The following is a 15,263-nucleotide window of genomic DNA, read 5'->3' as shown; positions in this document are numbered from 1 at the left end:
CAAAATGAAAATATACTCCCTATATACAAACCCTCAAGTGGTTCCAAACTTTTATGAGTTCCTTTCTTCTATTGAACTCAAAATAAGTTATTTTGAAAAATGCTAGAAACCTGTAACCATTGAAATGTATAGCAGGAAAAACAAATACTATGGAAGTCAGTGGTTACAGATTTTTTGCGTTTTTGTTCAGCAAAAAGAACGAACATTCAGTTTTGCATGAACTATACTTTTAAAGCATTTGAGCACAAGAAATGATCAATTAAAAAGATCAGTTGTATTTAATTATTTTATGATAAAGACTATACCGTTTTATTTTACAGTTGATTATTTAGTTTCTGTAACTGAATTCTGTTAGAGTCTGCACTGTTTTATTTTTATTTGTATTTTCAACTGTTCTTTATAATTGATTATATTTTATGCATAGTTTATAATATATTTTAAAAATGATACATTTTTCCCCAAAAGAGCTTTTCAAGTCTTCTGAAGTCATATTTATATAGCAAAAAATAATGGATAAAAACTAAAAATTGCAGTTTAATTTTTTGTTTTCCAATATCATGCAGCCCTTAACGGGACACCAAATTGTAAGACCGCTTGCTGAAACTGTTTGGATTTAACCTTTTCAACATTAAATATAATGTTTCTCATAACTAATTCTAATCTTTTTGATTGAGAAATTTAAAATAAAATTGATGGTTAATTTTCCAAAATTTCATTATCATTATTTAATTTATCAGAATCAGAATAAGCTTTATTGCCAGGTATGTTCACGCATACGAGGAATTTGTTTTCGTGAAAGAGACAGGACAAAAAAACAGATAATAAATATATAAAATAGCAGTAAGTAGTGAATGCAAATATACAAATAGACAAGTGTATGTACAGCTAGCTATATTACTTACACAATGAGCTTTAATGACCGCATGAGTTAAGCTGACTCTATACATAACAACTACTACTACTACTACTAATTATAATAATAATAACAATAATAATAATAATTTCAGTTTTGCATCTTCTTGTTGTTCCCAGGAAACATGCTGGTATTGGGTGCATGATATCTGCCTCTACTGGCCTGCATGGTTGTGTGTGATTATCCTCGAGACAGTCTGGCTGTGTTTGACCTTCCTCCTCCCAGTGCCTGGCTGCCCAACGTTAGTACAGTCTTATTCATGATATGAATGCATCATATTTTCAGAGCTGTCTATTCCCATATTCCCATATTCCTTAACCTGCTGCAGAAACGACTGTTTTTCTGTCTTGTTGAAATTATAGGACATTAGCATAGATATCAGCAATGCCATACATATTAGAAAGAATAGATTCGACTGCCTAATGCAAAACATATTGTTAAAAAGCTTTGGTAAATTATCAAAACGGAAAAACAAAAGAAATCTTTTACACATTGCAATTTACATTGTTTAATGTAACCTTATTAGTCAGTTGTATTGGATGGATGTATGCCATGTAAATTAAAATTAATATGCAAATGAGAGCATTTTGAAAAGAATGACTCACGCCTATCTGTTTGCTATTCATGATGCGCGTCTTGTGTGGAAATTGCTATTTGTGCTCTTGGCTTCTCTCTCCTGCAGTGGTTATTTGGGTCCAGGGGGCATTGGGGACTTTGGCCAGTACCAGAACTGCACCGGTGGAGCTGCAGGTTACATCGATCGCTGGCTGCTCAAAGATAATCATATTTACCAGACACCTTCATCACGGGTAAACACTGGGGCTGGGCTAAAAAGATTGGTTTAGGCTATTTCAAATATTTTACATGGTTTCTGAGGTACTTAAAGTCTTAAAAAGTCTCAAATCCACAGTTTTTTTTGTGAATTAAGTCCTTAAAAAGGTCTTTAATCATTAAGTTTTAAATACAGTTTCATCGTTATCAAAGCAGAACACCTGATTGAGGGTTTGTGCTTTCGTTGCTCATCATTGTGCACAAGAAGTAGCATTAACTGCTTCATTCTGGACGTCATTCATGTATAATGATTTTTGTAGTCCTATAATGTGCGCATATGACAAAGCCGCTGACAATATGCAAGATTATTAGAAATCGTTTTGAATGTGTGTGCGGCTGTGCACTTTTTCCACGCTCACATTTGCATGTCACGACCGAGTACGCTCTATGTACATTATAAATAAAGCCAGGACTCACTTTTGTTATTATTTTCTGCAAGTCGTCGGTCCTGATGTCTTCGTTTATTCAGTGCTACAGCTTAGCACCTGAAATGTAATACCTAAAATTGTCATGAAATTGTTTTGATGATACTACCAATTTAAAAATATAGATTTTATTATTAATTAAACCTATTAAAAACAGGGACTATGCTGAAGAAAAGGGAAAGTGAAAGTGATAAACTCTTTTTAGCAATGCATGATATATTTTTCAGTGTGGAATGTTAAAGCATATTAGGCTGCTCAATTTAACTAGGCTTAATATTTTTACAGTTCGAATTGTTAACTGACTAGTAGTTTATTTATCGAGTAGAATAAAGAGTCACTAAATTACAGAGACAATTAAACTTTTTAATTGAGAACTAACTGAGTTAGTCGTGCCATCCAGCGGCGGTGTGTGGATCTGTCCCGACATTGCAATTACAATTATATCGTCTTCCTTCTTTTTTGTCCTCGCCTGATCATTGTTTATACCTTATAATCACATATTTCTCTATTTTCTTAAAAGGGGCCTATTATGCAAAAATCACTTTTATAAGGGGTTTAAACTAGGGCTGGGTGATATGGCAAAATCTCAATAATTATTTTCCATATTGAATGATAACGATATATATATATATATATATATATATATATATATATATATATATATATATATATATATATATTGATATAAGTTGTTAATGCTTCCAGATTTAAAAGAGTACCCCAGTATTCAACAATGACTGAAGCCACAAAAATTAGAGGGTCCATTAAATTGCATTGCATTAACATTTCCCGCTAATAAATTTTTGGTGGCTGAAAATTTAATGCATCCCGAATGTATCGAATTCGATACATCTCGAATCTCTACATCTTGGTGGCCGAAAATTCGATATCAACACACTTTTAGATTCCCATTGTTGCACATTTCTGCTGTGTGATTTGGCTTTTAGATCAATATAGAGTAAAAAAAATCCAGAGCTTATTGTTATTGACATAAATTATCACGATTCGATATAACACAGTTGTGTGGCAACAGTCTGTGAAAATAACCAGCTTCTAATGGTGAAAAAAGTATTACATTTATTTTTTATAATCACAGTTTATAAAAATCGTCTGCAGAAACACTTTGATTGACATTCTCCTTTTGTATGTGTCATCAAAGGGGAAAGCCCCGGCCATTAGTGACCTCCCTCATTAGTATAAGACATTAGTCTTGTTTTAGAATCTGCCATTATGCTGACACCCAGGCGTTTGTAGCTCTACTCTCTTTTTTAAAAGCTCAAACTCATTTGAATTTAAAGCGGCAGTCACCAAAACTACACAATTAGGATCAACGGTCAAAAGGGGCTGTTTCACAGAGTTATAAAACATTATTTGTGGAGTAATTTGAGCTGAAAATTCACCTACACACTCTAGGCACATCAGAGACTTATTTTACATGTTGTAAAAATGAGCATAATAGCACTCCTTTAAGTCTGTGGGATGCACTGTGTGTTTAATACAATGATAATGTGTTGTCGTATAATGTGCTCATCAGGGAGCCACTACCAATATGCAAGATGAAAACTTTTAAATTCTGCAATTCCCTCACTGCTCAAGTTTGAGACGCCATCTAACAGCAGTGTGTGGAAATGTTCTGATGTTTATGTAAATTAGAGACTTGCTGCAATTTTATGTTGTATTTATTTACATCACTATAAGGCAGTTTTGGAACCATAAACCTGTTTAAGTAAAAGTACTTTAGGTGACTGTTAAACTGATAAATAATTGATAACTTTATATAAATTGTGTGGCCAAGCATCAAACTAGATATCAAACTTTATTTTTGTTAGGTTAATGTCTAGGGATCATGTTTTTGTCACCATATAAATTTCTTTACATAATAGTCATTAATTAACCTCTTAGTAAGCATCCATACATAAACTGTCTATAAACTACATAAAGCTACAACCCTCAAGCAGTGAATGTAGCTAGTTGTTTTTTTTTTTTAAACTGTAAGCTTATAAAGAATGTTTTTGCTAAATCTGTGTAAGTTTATTAGATATGGTCAGGGCTTAATTAGTGAAATCTGATCTGGCACCTTATTTTACCGATCCCCCTCCTCGCATGCCAATGAAAAAAATGCCCCAAGAAACACCCCCTCCCCCACTTCACTTTCGTCCGCAACAACCCCCTCTGGTAACATGCCGGATCTGTTACCCCAATCTGTTGCGGGACCTCGCAATTTACAAATTAAGCACTAGATATGGCTATTCATTTGTTTACGTCACTGTTTCTTTCGAAGACCTAGCATTATTGTTTACATTGTTTACCATATTACTTGTGCGCGAAAACAGCGTCTTTTGTAGTAAAAAGCAAGACGATGTCATAGCTTACAGTGTTACATATAAAATGAGACCAAGAACTGAATAAAAAGTCAAAGTTATAGTTACTAAAGTCTAAACAAAGCAGTCGTGTCTTTTGAAAAGTTATTTCAAGATTATTCATTCATTAATTTATTTTCTTTTCGGCTTAGTCCCTTTACTAATCGGGGGTCGCCACAGCGGAATGAACCGCCAACATATCTAGCATATGTTTTACACAGCGGATGCCCTTCCACTTGCAACCCATCACTCGGAAACATCCATACACACTCATTCACACATACACTATGGACAATTTTTAGCTTAGCCAATTCACCTATACCACATGTCTTTGGACTTGTGGGGGAAACCAGAGCACCTGGAGGAAACCCACGTGAACACTATTTTAACATTATATAAAAGTTATTTAAATATTATAATATATTTAATGCATTTAAATATTATTTAAAAGTAGCTAATCTTTAGCAAGATATAAAAAGTCTATATATATGACAATGCGTATTCATTTATGGATCTAAATTAGTTATATATTTTTTTCAGGTTCATTTTTTGGGTCCTTTAAGTTTTGTCAGTGAATGTCTAAAAATCCTCTATTGTGATCCAGGAGTCTATTAAAATTAAATTGTCACATTTCGTAATAATTTTCTAGAGCAACAGCTAATTTTACACTCAATTCTTACTGTACTTTACTTGCACTCACTCATACAATTGATTTTGTGTTTTTTCTCCATAGGTTTTATACTTTACTACGATGCCCTTTGACCCTGAGGGTGTTCTGGGAAGCATCAACTCCATATTGATGGCTTTTTTGGGTCTTCAAGTGAGTCGATAGACTTGTGTTTTCATATGCAGTAGATCTTTTGGAAGTTTTCTTTTCATATTTCTTTGTGTTTTATTGATTTTCATAGCAACATCAGCGATTCTCTCGACCCTTTCTCTTACAGTATCAGTATCAGCAGTGCAGTCACATGCTTCATTCAAACTATTTTTGTTCTGCAGTGCTTTCAGGAATCGCATCTAATAATTGTCTTGCTATATTGCATCTGGCTCATGCTGTTTTTCTCTGTTCCAGGCAGGGAAAATTCTGCTGCATTACAGGGACCAACACAGGCAAATAATCACAAGATTTCTCATGTGGGGATTGATACTGGTATGAATTTGATTACTGTTTATTTTATAAACATAAAAAAATTACTCTCTATCACATGCTTTTTCTGTGATTAATCATGACTAATCACATTCTTATAAGCAATATTCAACAATGGATTCATTCCTTCTGGTATATGGGCAACTGAGTTGTTCTGATCAGTAAGCCTTTTACTTATTAACATTTGAAAATATCTTGCAAATCTTAAATCAAACATGAATGTAATTAAATTAATTCTAAAACAAAAGCTATTTGCAGCTGCAAGGTCATTTAGTAATGATTAATCATTTGAATAAGTAATCAATTGATCATTACATCAGTGGTTCTCAGTTCCTGTCCTCGCACCACGATACAGAGTCCTGCACAGGGTTTTATTGGTAAACCCGCACCCGCAATAATTAAAAGAACACCCGACAGCAGCACAATATCATTCCGTACCCGACCCTAACCGTTTGACATACAGTGACCCAAACCGCACCTGCATGAGACGTAGCTGTGCATGACATGATCATCATGACTTGTCTCTCTCAAAACGATATTTTTGTCAATGATTGTCAATAACCCTTTAATCGATAGACCTTATCAATGACTGATTAAGCATGGACATTTAAGAGTGAAGTTAAGCTTTGCGCTGTGAGACACGCATCCACGACTTTATGCATTACATAATCAAGTGTGTGCAGTTTACATTACCTTATGGAGTCACTCTCTTGACATTGCATATTGCGGAATGCATAAAACCCTGTTATGCGCAGATCTCGGTTATATCCGCGGGTGTTTCAACCAATTTTATCTGACACTTGCATGAATATTTGTGGTGTTGCCTGTTTTTGATGGCACGGGTCGTCTGCACCTTTTGCTCTGTCACGTTGCTCAGTTTTTTGCAATCCGACACAAAATAAAGTAGCTCCAGATTACTGAAATTTAGTGACATTTCTTGTCAACAATGTCTTTTTTTTACCTTATTTTTTTACTCATCCAAGAGCAACTGATACTGTATGGCTGTAAACTAATACTACGTGCCGCATCCAGAAGTGCAGGCTGCAAAATGCCTGCGAAACATTACGCGTAGTGCGTAAACATTATCGAGCCATTATCGAACTGTCATTATCGTTTTATTTTCAAAATATATATCGTGATAATTATCGTTATCGAATTATCGCCCATCCCTATGTGTCTCTGTCTGTGTGTGTGTGTGTGCGTGAACTTTGTAACTACATTGTATGTGCATCATTGTTCTCGACAACACACACATCAAATAATCATTGGAAAAGTTCTTGTAGCATTTCTCACAAATGTTAGGCGAGACCTGCTTCCTTCATGTCTGTCACTGTGCTGTTTATCTGACGCAGCCGAGGCGGAGATTGAGGCACACTGACAGGCACATGGGAACAGTGAGAACTAGCATTAAAGGCACAGGCAACAAAAACAACTACATTGTGTTCAAAGCAGTAAATTCTAACATTCTGAAAGGTATAATAAGTAATCTGATGGGTGTTTTGAGCTCAAACTTTACAGACAGATTCTGGAGACACAAAAGACTTATCCTAAATCTTGAAAAAGGAGTAAAATATCATCGTCATCATATTTTCTATAAAAACAGAAAATAGCTATTAAATTGAATTCATCATAATATTATAATTTAAAAATAAATAAATAAAGATCATTTAATACTATTTATGTTATTGCCATTTGAGGTTTATTGCCTTTGTTTATGCCTACATCTTTAAATGTATATTAACAAATGTGTTATGTAATGCAATATTTTATAATACATCTATAATAAAGATGGGACAATGTATTTAACCAAAATAATGACAATGGTGATCATAATCTCAATGTGAAGGGATGCATTTTGTAATAAAGATGTGATTATGCATCATATTGCGTGGGATTTTGCCAAATAGCTTTATAAATCGGCATGAAAAACTGATTTGAGTAGATATGATTTTATTATGTGAGCAGGAATAAAGACCATAGAAAAACATTAAATTGGCGCAGTCAAGAAGAAAATCTGAACAGCGGTCATTTTCACACTGAAGGAGTCATTATGCACACATATTTCAACACATAATGCTGTGACTGACTCATAACAGTCATGTGTTTCAGAAGGTTGTGTGATAATGTTTGTAATTGATATTAAGTGTGTATAATGTTATTAGGGATGCATTAGATGAGTTTTATTTATTTATTTATAGTTTCATTTTTTTTTACTGCTATCAGAAGATTCAAACACACTTTGAGAGTCATACTGTGAATCAATATTAATATACAGTATTGATTGTTTTTAACTGTTTGCATTAAGGGGATCATCTCAGCTGTATTGACCAAGTGCTCCAGAAATGATGGCTTCATCCCTGTCAATAAAAACCTGTGGTAAACAAAGTCTCTCTCGAGCATTTCTGTAGTTTTTTTTTGATGATACTATTAACGTTACTTGGTATTGATTTTGTGGTGCCAAATACATCTTTTTAAAACATGAAAGTTTGCTCAGTTGAAGTTTCATGTGCAGGAAGTATAAAATCATTTTGCATTTGTCTGTTGTTTTAGGTCTTTGTCATATGTGACCACTCTCAGCTGTTTTGCTTTTGTGGCTCTGGTGTTTTTTTACTACACTGTGGATGTAAAGAAGTGGTGGTCTGGAGCTCCCTTCTTCTACCCTGGTAAGCTCAGATGTACCTACTGTAACAATTGTATCAGACGCAAGTTTTTTTCTTGTCTTTTTTTAATGTCTTCTCTAAAGTGTAACAAGCCATGAACTAAATTATCCAGTACATTACAAACTTTTATTTGGAGTAGTGTTTTTCTGATAGTCTACCCTCTTTTAACAACCTTGAAGCTCAGTGTTATTGTCACTCTTTCTCTGTCTTTAATTAATTTTGTTTTTAGTCTGTCTTTTTAAAGCAACACTCAACTTTTTTTTGCGATATTTAATGATATTGTGCAGTGCTGTTACCTAGTTACCTAACTGGGGACTATTTTCAGGTGCTGCGTTATATCACTGAATACCTGCTACAGCCATGACAGTATAGTTCCAAGCCATATCAGCCTAGAAAATGGCTATTTTTTTTAATTTTTTTTTGTTGTTCTTAGTACACAATGTAACTACAGAAGGGATATGCTTTAAATAGGAATATTATCAAAACTGTTTTGATTTTTTTTTTTGAGTGAGATGCTAATGGTCTAATCCGATTCAATGATCTATGCTAAGCTAAGCTAAAAGTGTTCCAGCCAGACCTGGAGATTGTTTGAATAAATTCAAAAATGGTAAAACTCAAGTGTTTAACATTAGATGACTTGTAAATTTAGCACATTTCCAATTAAGTGGTGTGTTTCATAGCTCTTTATAGGGAACTAATTGAAATATTCATTGAAAAGGCCTTGTGCTGAGTCCCAATATGCATTCTAATACTACGCCCTAAAAGTATGCACTTTTTTGTGAAGGAAAACTACATACTGTGTGTGTAACAGAAGAGTATGCAAGCTTTGGCACACGCTACTTCCTCGTTAACAGATCGTTATGTTGCTTAGTTATAAGCCCTGTCAATCATCCACACATCATCCACATTTCTTTGATATTTAATTTCTTACCTTAGTGGAGAAGCAGCAGCAGGTTAATCTACCTTTTACGAGTCTTTCATGCAGAGAAATCTCCTCAGGTCACCCGTGTTTGCGCTTTGGACGTAAATTTGATTAGGACTACAATGTACTGTGGGCAATATCAGCGGTTCGTGTATGGACGCTTCTACACTTAATTTTTTTTTACCAGAGATAGTAAACCATTCGGGAACCTTTGACATACTCTTTTCAACATACTAGGATTTAGGTCATGCTAATTATATTTTCAAATACTATTTAGGATGGATAGTATGCGAATTGGGATGCAGCATTGGATTGTTATATGGTACCATATATGGTATACCTGATTAAGGGTTCATGTGTATTAGGGCAGTAAAATATCAGGGGGAAAAATGTCAGTTGTGACGTCTTATTTTTCTGCAATATTTATTTGCAGTTGGCGGTTCATTCCGCTGTAGTGACCCCTGATTGACAAAGGGACTCGTATAACGATTTCATTAGATGTCTTGTAGTAATCATTCATTCATTCATTCATTTTCCTTCAGCTTAGTCTCGATTTTCTGAGGTCGCCACAGCGGAATGAACCGCCAACTAATCCAGCATATGTTTTACACAGCGCAACCCAGTATTGCGAAATAATCATTCAGACACACTCATACACTACTGTATCGACAATTTCATTCGTTCATTCATTTTCTTTTCGGCTTAGTCCCTTTATTAATCAGAGTTTGCCACAGAGGAATGAACCACAAACTTATCCAGCATATGTTTTACACAGCGGCTGTCCTTCCAAATAACCCATCACTGGGAAACATCCATACACGCTCATTCACACACATACACTGAACAATTTAGTTTATTCAATTCACCTATAGCGCATGTCTTTGGACTGCGGGGGAAACCGGAGCACCCGGAGGAAACCCACGGGAACACGGGGAGAACTTGCAAACTCCATACACAAAATTGCCAACTAGTTCAGCCGGGACTTGAACCAGCGACCTTCTTGCTGTGAAGTGACAGTGCTAACCACTGAGCCACTGTGCCACCCCATAGTAATCATTATAAAATATTATTCATTCATTCATTTTCTTTTCGGCTTAGTCCCTTTATTAATCAGAAGTTGCCACAGCGGAATGAACCGCCAACTTATCCAGCATATGTTTTACGGAGTGGATGCCCTTCCAGCTGCATCTCATCACTGGAAAACACTTATATACTTATATATATATATATATATATATATATATATATATATATATATATATATATATATATATATATATATATATATACACCCAAACACTTACATTCTCACATACACACTTATACACTACGGACAATTTAGCCTACCCAATTCACCTATAGCGCATGTCTTTGGACTTGTGGGGGGAAACCGGAGAACCCAGAGGAAACCCACACGAACACGGAGAGAACATGCAAACTTCACTCAGAAATGCCAACTGGTCATGCTGGGACTCGAACCAGCAACCTTCTTGCTGTGAGGCCACAGTGCTAACCATTGAGTCACCCCATGGTAATCATTATAAAGTATTATATTATGATTGGTTGAATGAATGAATGAATGAATGAATGAATGAATGAATGAATGAACATAAAATTATTTAAAAGAAAGAAAATAGAACAACATATCAAAATGGAGCAACATATCAAAATGGAAGTGTGTATTTCCTGAAGTGACACACAGGTTGCTACAAGGAACCTCACATTCTTCATTAGACATTTCAACAATTTATGAACAAACTAAGTGCAAAAACAATTCTAAGCATGTGTATGAGCTGCACATACATTGAAAGCATGGTCATAAAAACCGGGTGGTGCACGTAATGACACATGCACTGTATCCTGACTCATGTAAAAACTGAAGTATACTTTGTGCTTAAAGGGATAGTTCACCCAAAAATGAAAATGTCTTTCTCTGTTGAACTTAAAAGAAGATATTTTAAAGAAAAGTCCATAGTAAAATAAATACTATGAAGGTCAATGGTTACCTGTTTCCAGCTTTGTTCAGAATATTCTCTTTCGTGTCCAACAGAGAAGAAACTCAACTTCTACAGTGCTCAGCATAAATAAGTACACCCCTTCACAAATGTATCCTTTAAATTCATATATTTAATAGGAAGCTATACAATATTATATTTGTGCATATACATTAGATTAGTCAGCACTGAAGCCAAATCTGGAGATAATCTAACAAAATAACTTACGATAATGGTCCAAAAACAAGTAAACCCAAATTTATGTTACAGAAAAATATTAAATGCATATTTTAAAAAGAGGAAAAATCAAGAGAAGCAAAAAAAAAAAAATTAAAATGTAGTTGAAATTCCTTGTAATTATTATATATATATTTTTTGGGAATATTTAGCTTGAATTTAATTGTATTATCTTTCAATTTCTAAATATTTTGGTGACTAAAATATTATTTTAATAAATAAATCTGTTTAATTAATCTGTTTAGTTTAAATGCACCAAAATACATTGCCTATATTCACTGAAACATGGATAAAAAAAATTCATTTTCAAAATGTGGTGTACTAAATTATGCTGAGCACTGCATGTCAAAAATGTCTACGTTAGATCCTATACTGACCAAATTATTAGAACAATTGTTTTCAGAAGTTTCTGAACCCGTTCTTAATGTTTTGAATTCATCCCTACTTTTAGGATATGTGCCTAAAACTTTTAAAGTAGCTGTCGTTAACCCTCTTATTAAAAAAAACACAGCTTTATTCCAAAGAATTAGTCAATTATAGACCCATTTCAAACCCGCCTTTCTATCAAAGATACTAGAAAAAGTTGTATCAGCTCAACTATTGTCCTTCACACAGAGAAACATTATTTGTGAAAAATTCCATGAAAAATACGCTTTGTGCCATAGCACATGGTCTAACAGGGTTGTGCTTATTCTCTTAATGAGTTATGGGTGTGTTTTGAGCATAACGTACATTAAACAAATGAGTCTCCTCTCCCATTCCCTTTAGGGGTGCTTTCACACCTGTTTTGTTCTGAAACAGGGTTTAAAATTGTTACAATGTTGCACTTCGTACTTGGTGTGGTTCACTTTCACACAGCAAATTTTCTAAATGGACCAAAAGAGCTAAAACAAGTCACATGCGAATACTCTCCTCACATTGGTCAGAGTTTCACGGTTTGTTTTGCTGAGTCCCGCTCAGCTGTCATGCATCCTTATTTTAATTTATGACAATGAGCAATAAGACATTATAAGCGAAAAAATGCGCTTTAATTTTGAATGTTGACACGCACAGACATCGTCACCAAGTATAAATCAGAGGTAAGACTCTCTCATACATTGTCCTTGGCTAGAATTATGCATTATAGGCTTTACATTATACAGAGAAATAACACATAAACCAAGACTGCAGTTCGGTCAGTTTTCCTAACAGATAAACAGCTCTCGTTAATAGTTCAGCATGCTTTCACTTTCGTATTTGACATGAAACTCACATTTACCGGTATGAATGACATTCCACCCTACTCATAATTCTCTCTTCATATAGCCATATATAAGCCCATTACATATACATAATACACTGTGTTTTGCTTTCTCACTACAATCGATCCGCTTCAGAGTTCATTTCAATCGAGCCGAGACCACCCCATTCAGGCGATCTTGGACCGATTTGTTTTGGCACTGATCCGAGCGCGATTGCTGAGTTCACATTTTCCAAACGAACCGCGCTAACTGGGGAAATGCGCCAGGTTCTGAAACAAAAGTCTAGGTGTGAAAGCACCCTAAGAGTCAGTTTGTGTCGCACTATAGTGCATTTGCTATTTACATGGCGGACTTTGTAAGTGTAAAAACTGAACACTAGTGAGAAAACAGTTAAGCAGACCATCTGCAGCGTAAGAATAAAGAGTGAGTCTCCTCCATTCGGCCTCTTTACTTTCTCTTTCATGGATAAGGAAATGGTGTTGTATGCACAGACACCCATTAGCCTACATTTGTAAAGATATTTGTGTATTGCTGTACATTCTGTGTGTATTAAGCAGTGTGTAAGCGAGGCGCACAACTGACATGCTCTGCGCTGGACTTTAAACCTGCTTTCAGCTGGTCTATTGCACAGTCTATTTTAGTTCCTCAAAATAACAACGCACCATCAATGTCTTAACACGCCTCTTTTCTAGACCGAAACACCCATGAGTCCACAAAGTGGCGCAAATGGATTTGCTATTTAAACAACGTTGCATAAAATGTGAAAATTATTGCTGCGCTGGTCTGAAAATAGCAACATATCGCGGCAAACACTTCTTGCGCCGGGTGTATGATAGGGACCTAAGTGTTATTGGACCTCAGTGCTGCATTTGACACAATCGATCATAATATTCTTTTTGATAGGCTTGAAAGTGATGTTGGTAATTAGGCATGGGATGATAGCCGTTTTTAAGGTATGCCAAGGTTTTAAAACCAAAATTTCTGCTATAACATTCCTAAGGTATATATGTATGTTTTTTTATGTTTGGTTTTAAGTTTTTTTTAGAACAACAGTATCTCCAGCAAAAAAAATATCCATTTTCATTCGTTTGAAATCAGTGTTTTCGAAACTAATGAAGACAGCAGAAGTCAATAATTTATTTGAATTATTTAGCCTGACATGTTTACCAAAACATTTTAAAAGTTTCTCAAAATAAAATATATTGTGTTCAAAGTGGGGAAAAAAGGTTTTGTTTTTTACCCAGACATTAAAAAAAAAAGAATATATTTTATAGCAATAACCACAATACCGTAAAACCATGCTATTTTTATCCAAGGTTATCATACCATCAGAATCTTATATCGGCCCATGTCTATTGGTAATACATGAACTGCATTGGCCTGGTTCAGGTCTGAACGCTATCAATTTGTGTCAGTTAATGAAGAGTAATCATACCGATCAAAAGTACATTGTGGTGTACCACAAGTCTCGGAAACTCAAACATGTTAGTGACAAGTGAGAGGTGAGTAAATCATGACAGCATTTTCGGTTTTGGGTGAACTGTCTCTTTAACAAGCCTCAATACTCAAAGGTGCAATGCTGTCACCTTACATAACCGGTGCTATTAAACAGTTATTTTTATTCAGGTACCTAACAACAATCTTGCTGACATTTAAACAAAGTTTACCGAAAAAGGACAAAACTGACTATAGGAAAAGGCTGTTTATGTTAATTAGCGCTATTGTGCATACTTGCATTTTTTTTAAGGAATTGTCTTTGTCTCCCTCAGGTATGAATTCCATCTTGGTGTATGTGGGTCATGAAGTGTTTGAGGAATATTTCCCATTTCGCTGGAAAATGGCCAACAGCCAATCACACACAGAGCACCTGGCACAAAACCTGCTGGCCACCTCCATATGGGTGTTCATAGCCTTCCTGCTCTACAGGAAGAAGATCTTCTGGAAGATTTGAAGGTGAAATTCCTGTTCTGCAGAATTTAAGACCGGTTCATCTTTGTGAAAAAAATTCTTTATATTCTTTTGGGGTGCCTATTTTTAGATGTAGAAAATCAGCAGATCTCTGAACATCTGTGCAGAGACAAAAAAAAACTCACACATGGTCCAGGAATAGAACTTGGCTATTATTTGAGAAGAGCAGAAGGAAGAAGAGGAAAGAAGAGCATGTGGCTGTGCCAGTATGTACCTCTGTGGACTCAACTAAGCCCTTAGAATCAATGCCAAGATGCTAAGGGCAGATTCTGCCAAATTTCCCATTCAGGCTATTGGTTTGGGGGTAATTAATAATATTTTGAAGCAGAGCAAGGCATTATGTTTGATTATGAAGTCATTTCCTAAATGATGATATTGGACAGTTCTGAAAGTCTAATTTATTTAATGTAGTCATGAATTTAAAAGCCAATGGGGGAGATAAACAAAGTCTTCCTTCACTGTAAAAAAAGCAGGGTTCCACATAATTCCTTCATGTTGTCTCAACACAAATCAATCAAGCTAACTTAATTGTTTTATAAATTTTGTTGGGTTGAACATAAAACAA

General features: G+C 35.0%; 1 protein-coding gene across 1 annotated transcript in view; it reads left to right on the top strand.

The window, feature by feature from the left end:
• Window positions 1-14,847, top strand: part of hgsnat (heparan-alpha-glucosaminide N-acetyltransferase) — a 31,265-nt gene extending 16,418 nt beyond the window's left edge. Inside the window, exons 12-19 of the mRNA XM_056461091.1 lie at window positions 1,033-1,154; window positions 1,596-1,722; window positions 5,263-5,349; window positions 5,602-5,679; window positions 7,982-8,052; window positions 8,227-8,339; window positions 14,500-14,683; window positions 14,769-14,847. Coding sequence (XP_056317066.1) covers window positions 1,033-1,154; window positions 1,596-1,722; window positions 5,263-5,349; window positions 5,602-5,679; window positions 7,982-8,052; window positions 8,227-8,339; window positions 14,500-14,681 — 780 coding nt within the window. The 3' untranslated portion in view covers window positions 14,682-14,683; window positions 14,769-14,847. The remainder of the gene's footprint in view (window positions 1-1,032; window positions 1,155-1,595; window positions 1,723-5,262; window positions 5,350-5,601; window positions 5,680-7,981; window positions 8,053-8,226; window positions 8,340-14,499; window positions 14,684-14,768) is intronic.
• Window positions 14,848-15,263: the final 416 nt, after the last annotated feature.

This window comes from Danio aesculapii, chromosome 1 (assembly GCF_903798145.1).
Source record: "Danio aesculapii chromosome 1, fDanAes4.1, whole genome shotgun sequence".
Classification (NCBI taxonomy): domain Eukaryota; kingdom Metazoa; phylum Chordata; class Actinopteri; order Cypriniformes; family Danionidae; genus Danio; species Danio aesculapii.
Note: the sequence above shows the minus strand (reverse complement) of the source record. Positions and strands in the feature narration are given on the sequence as shown.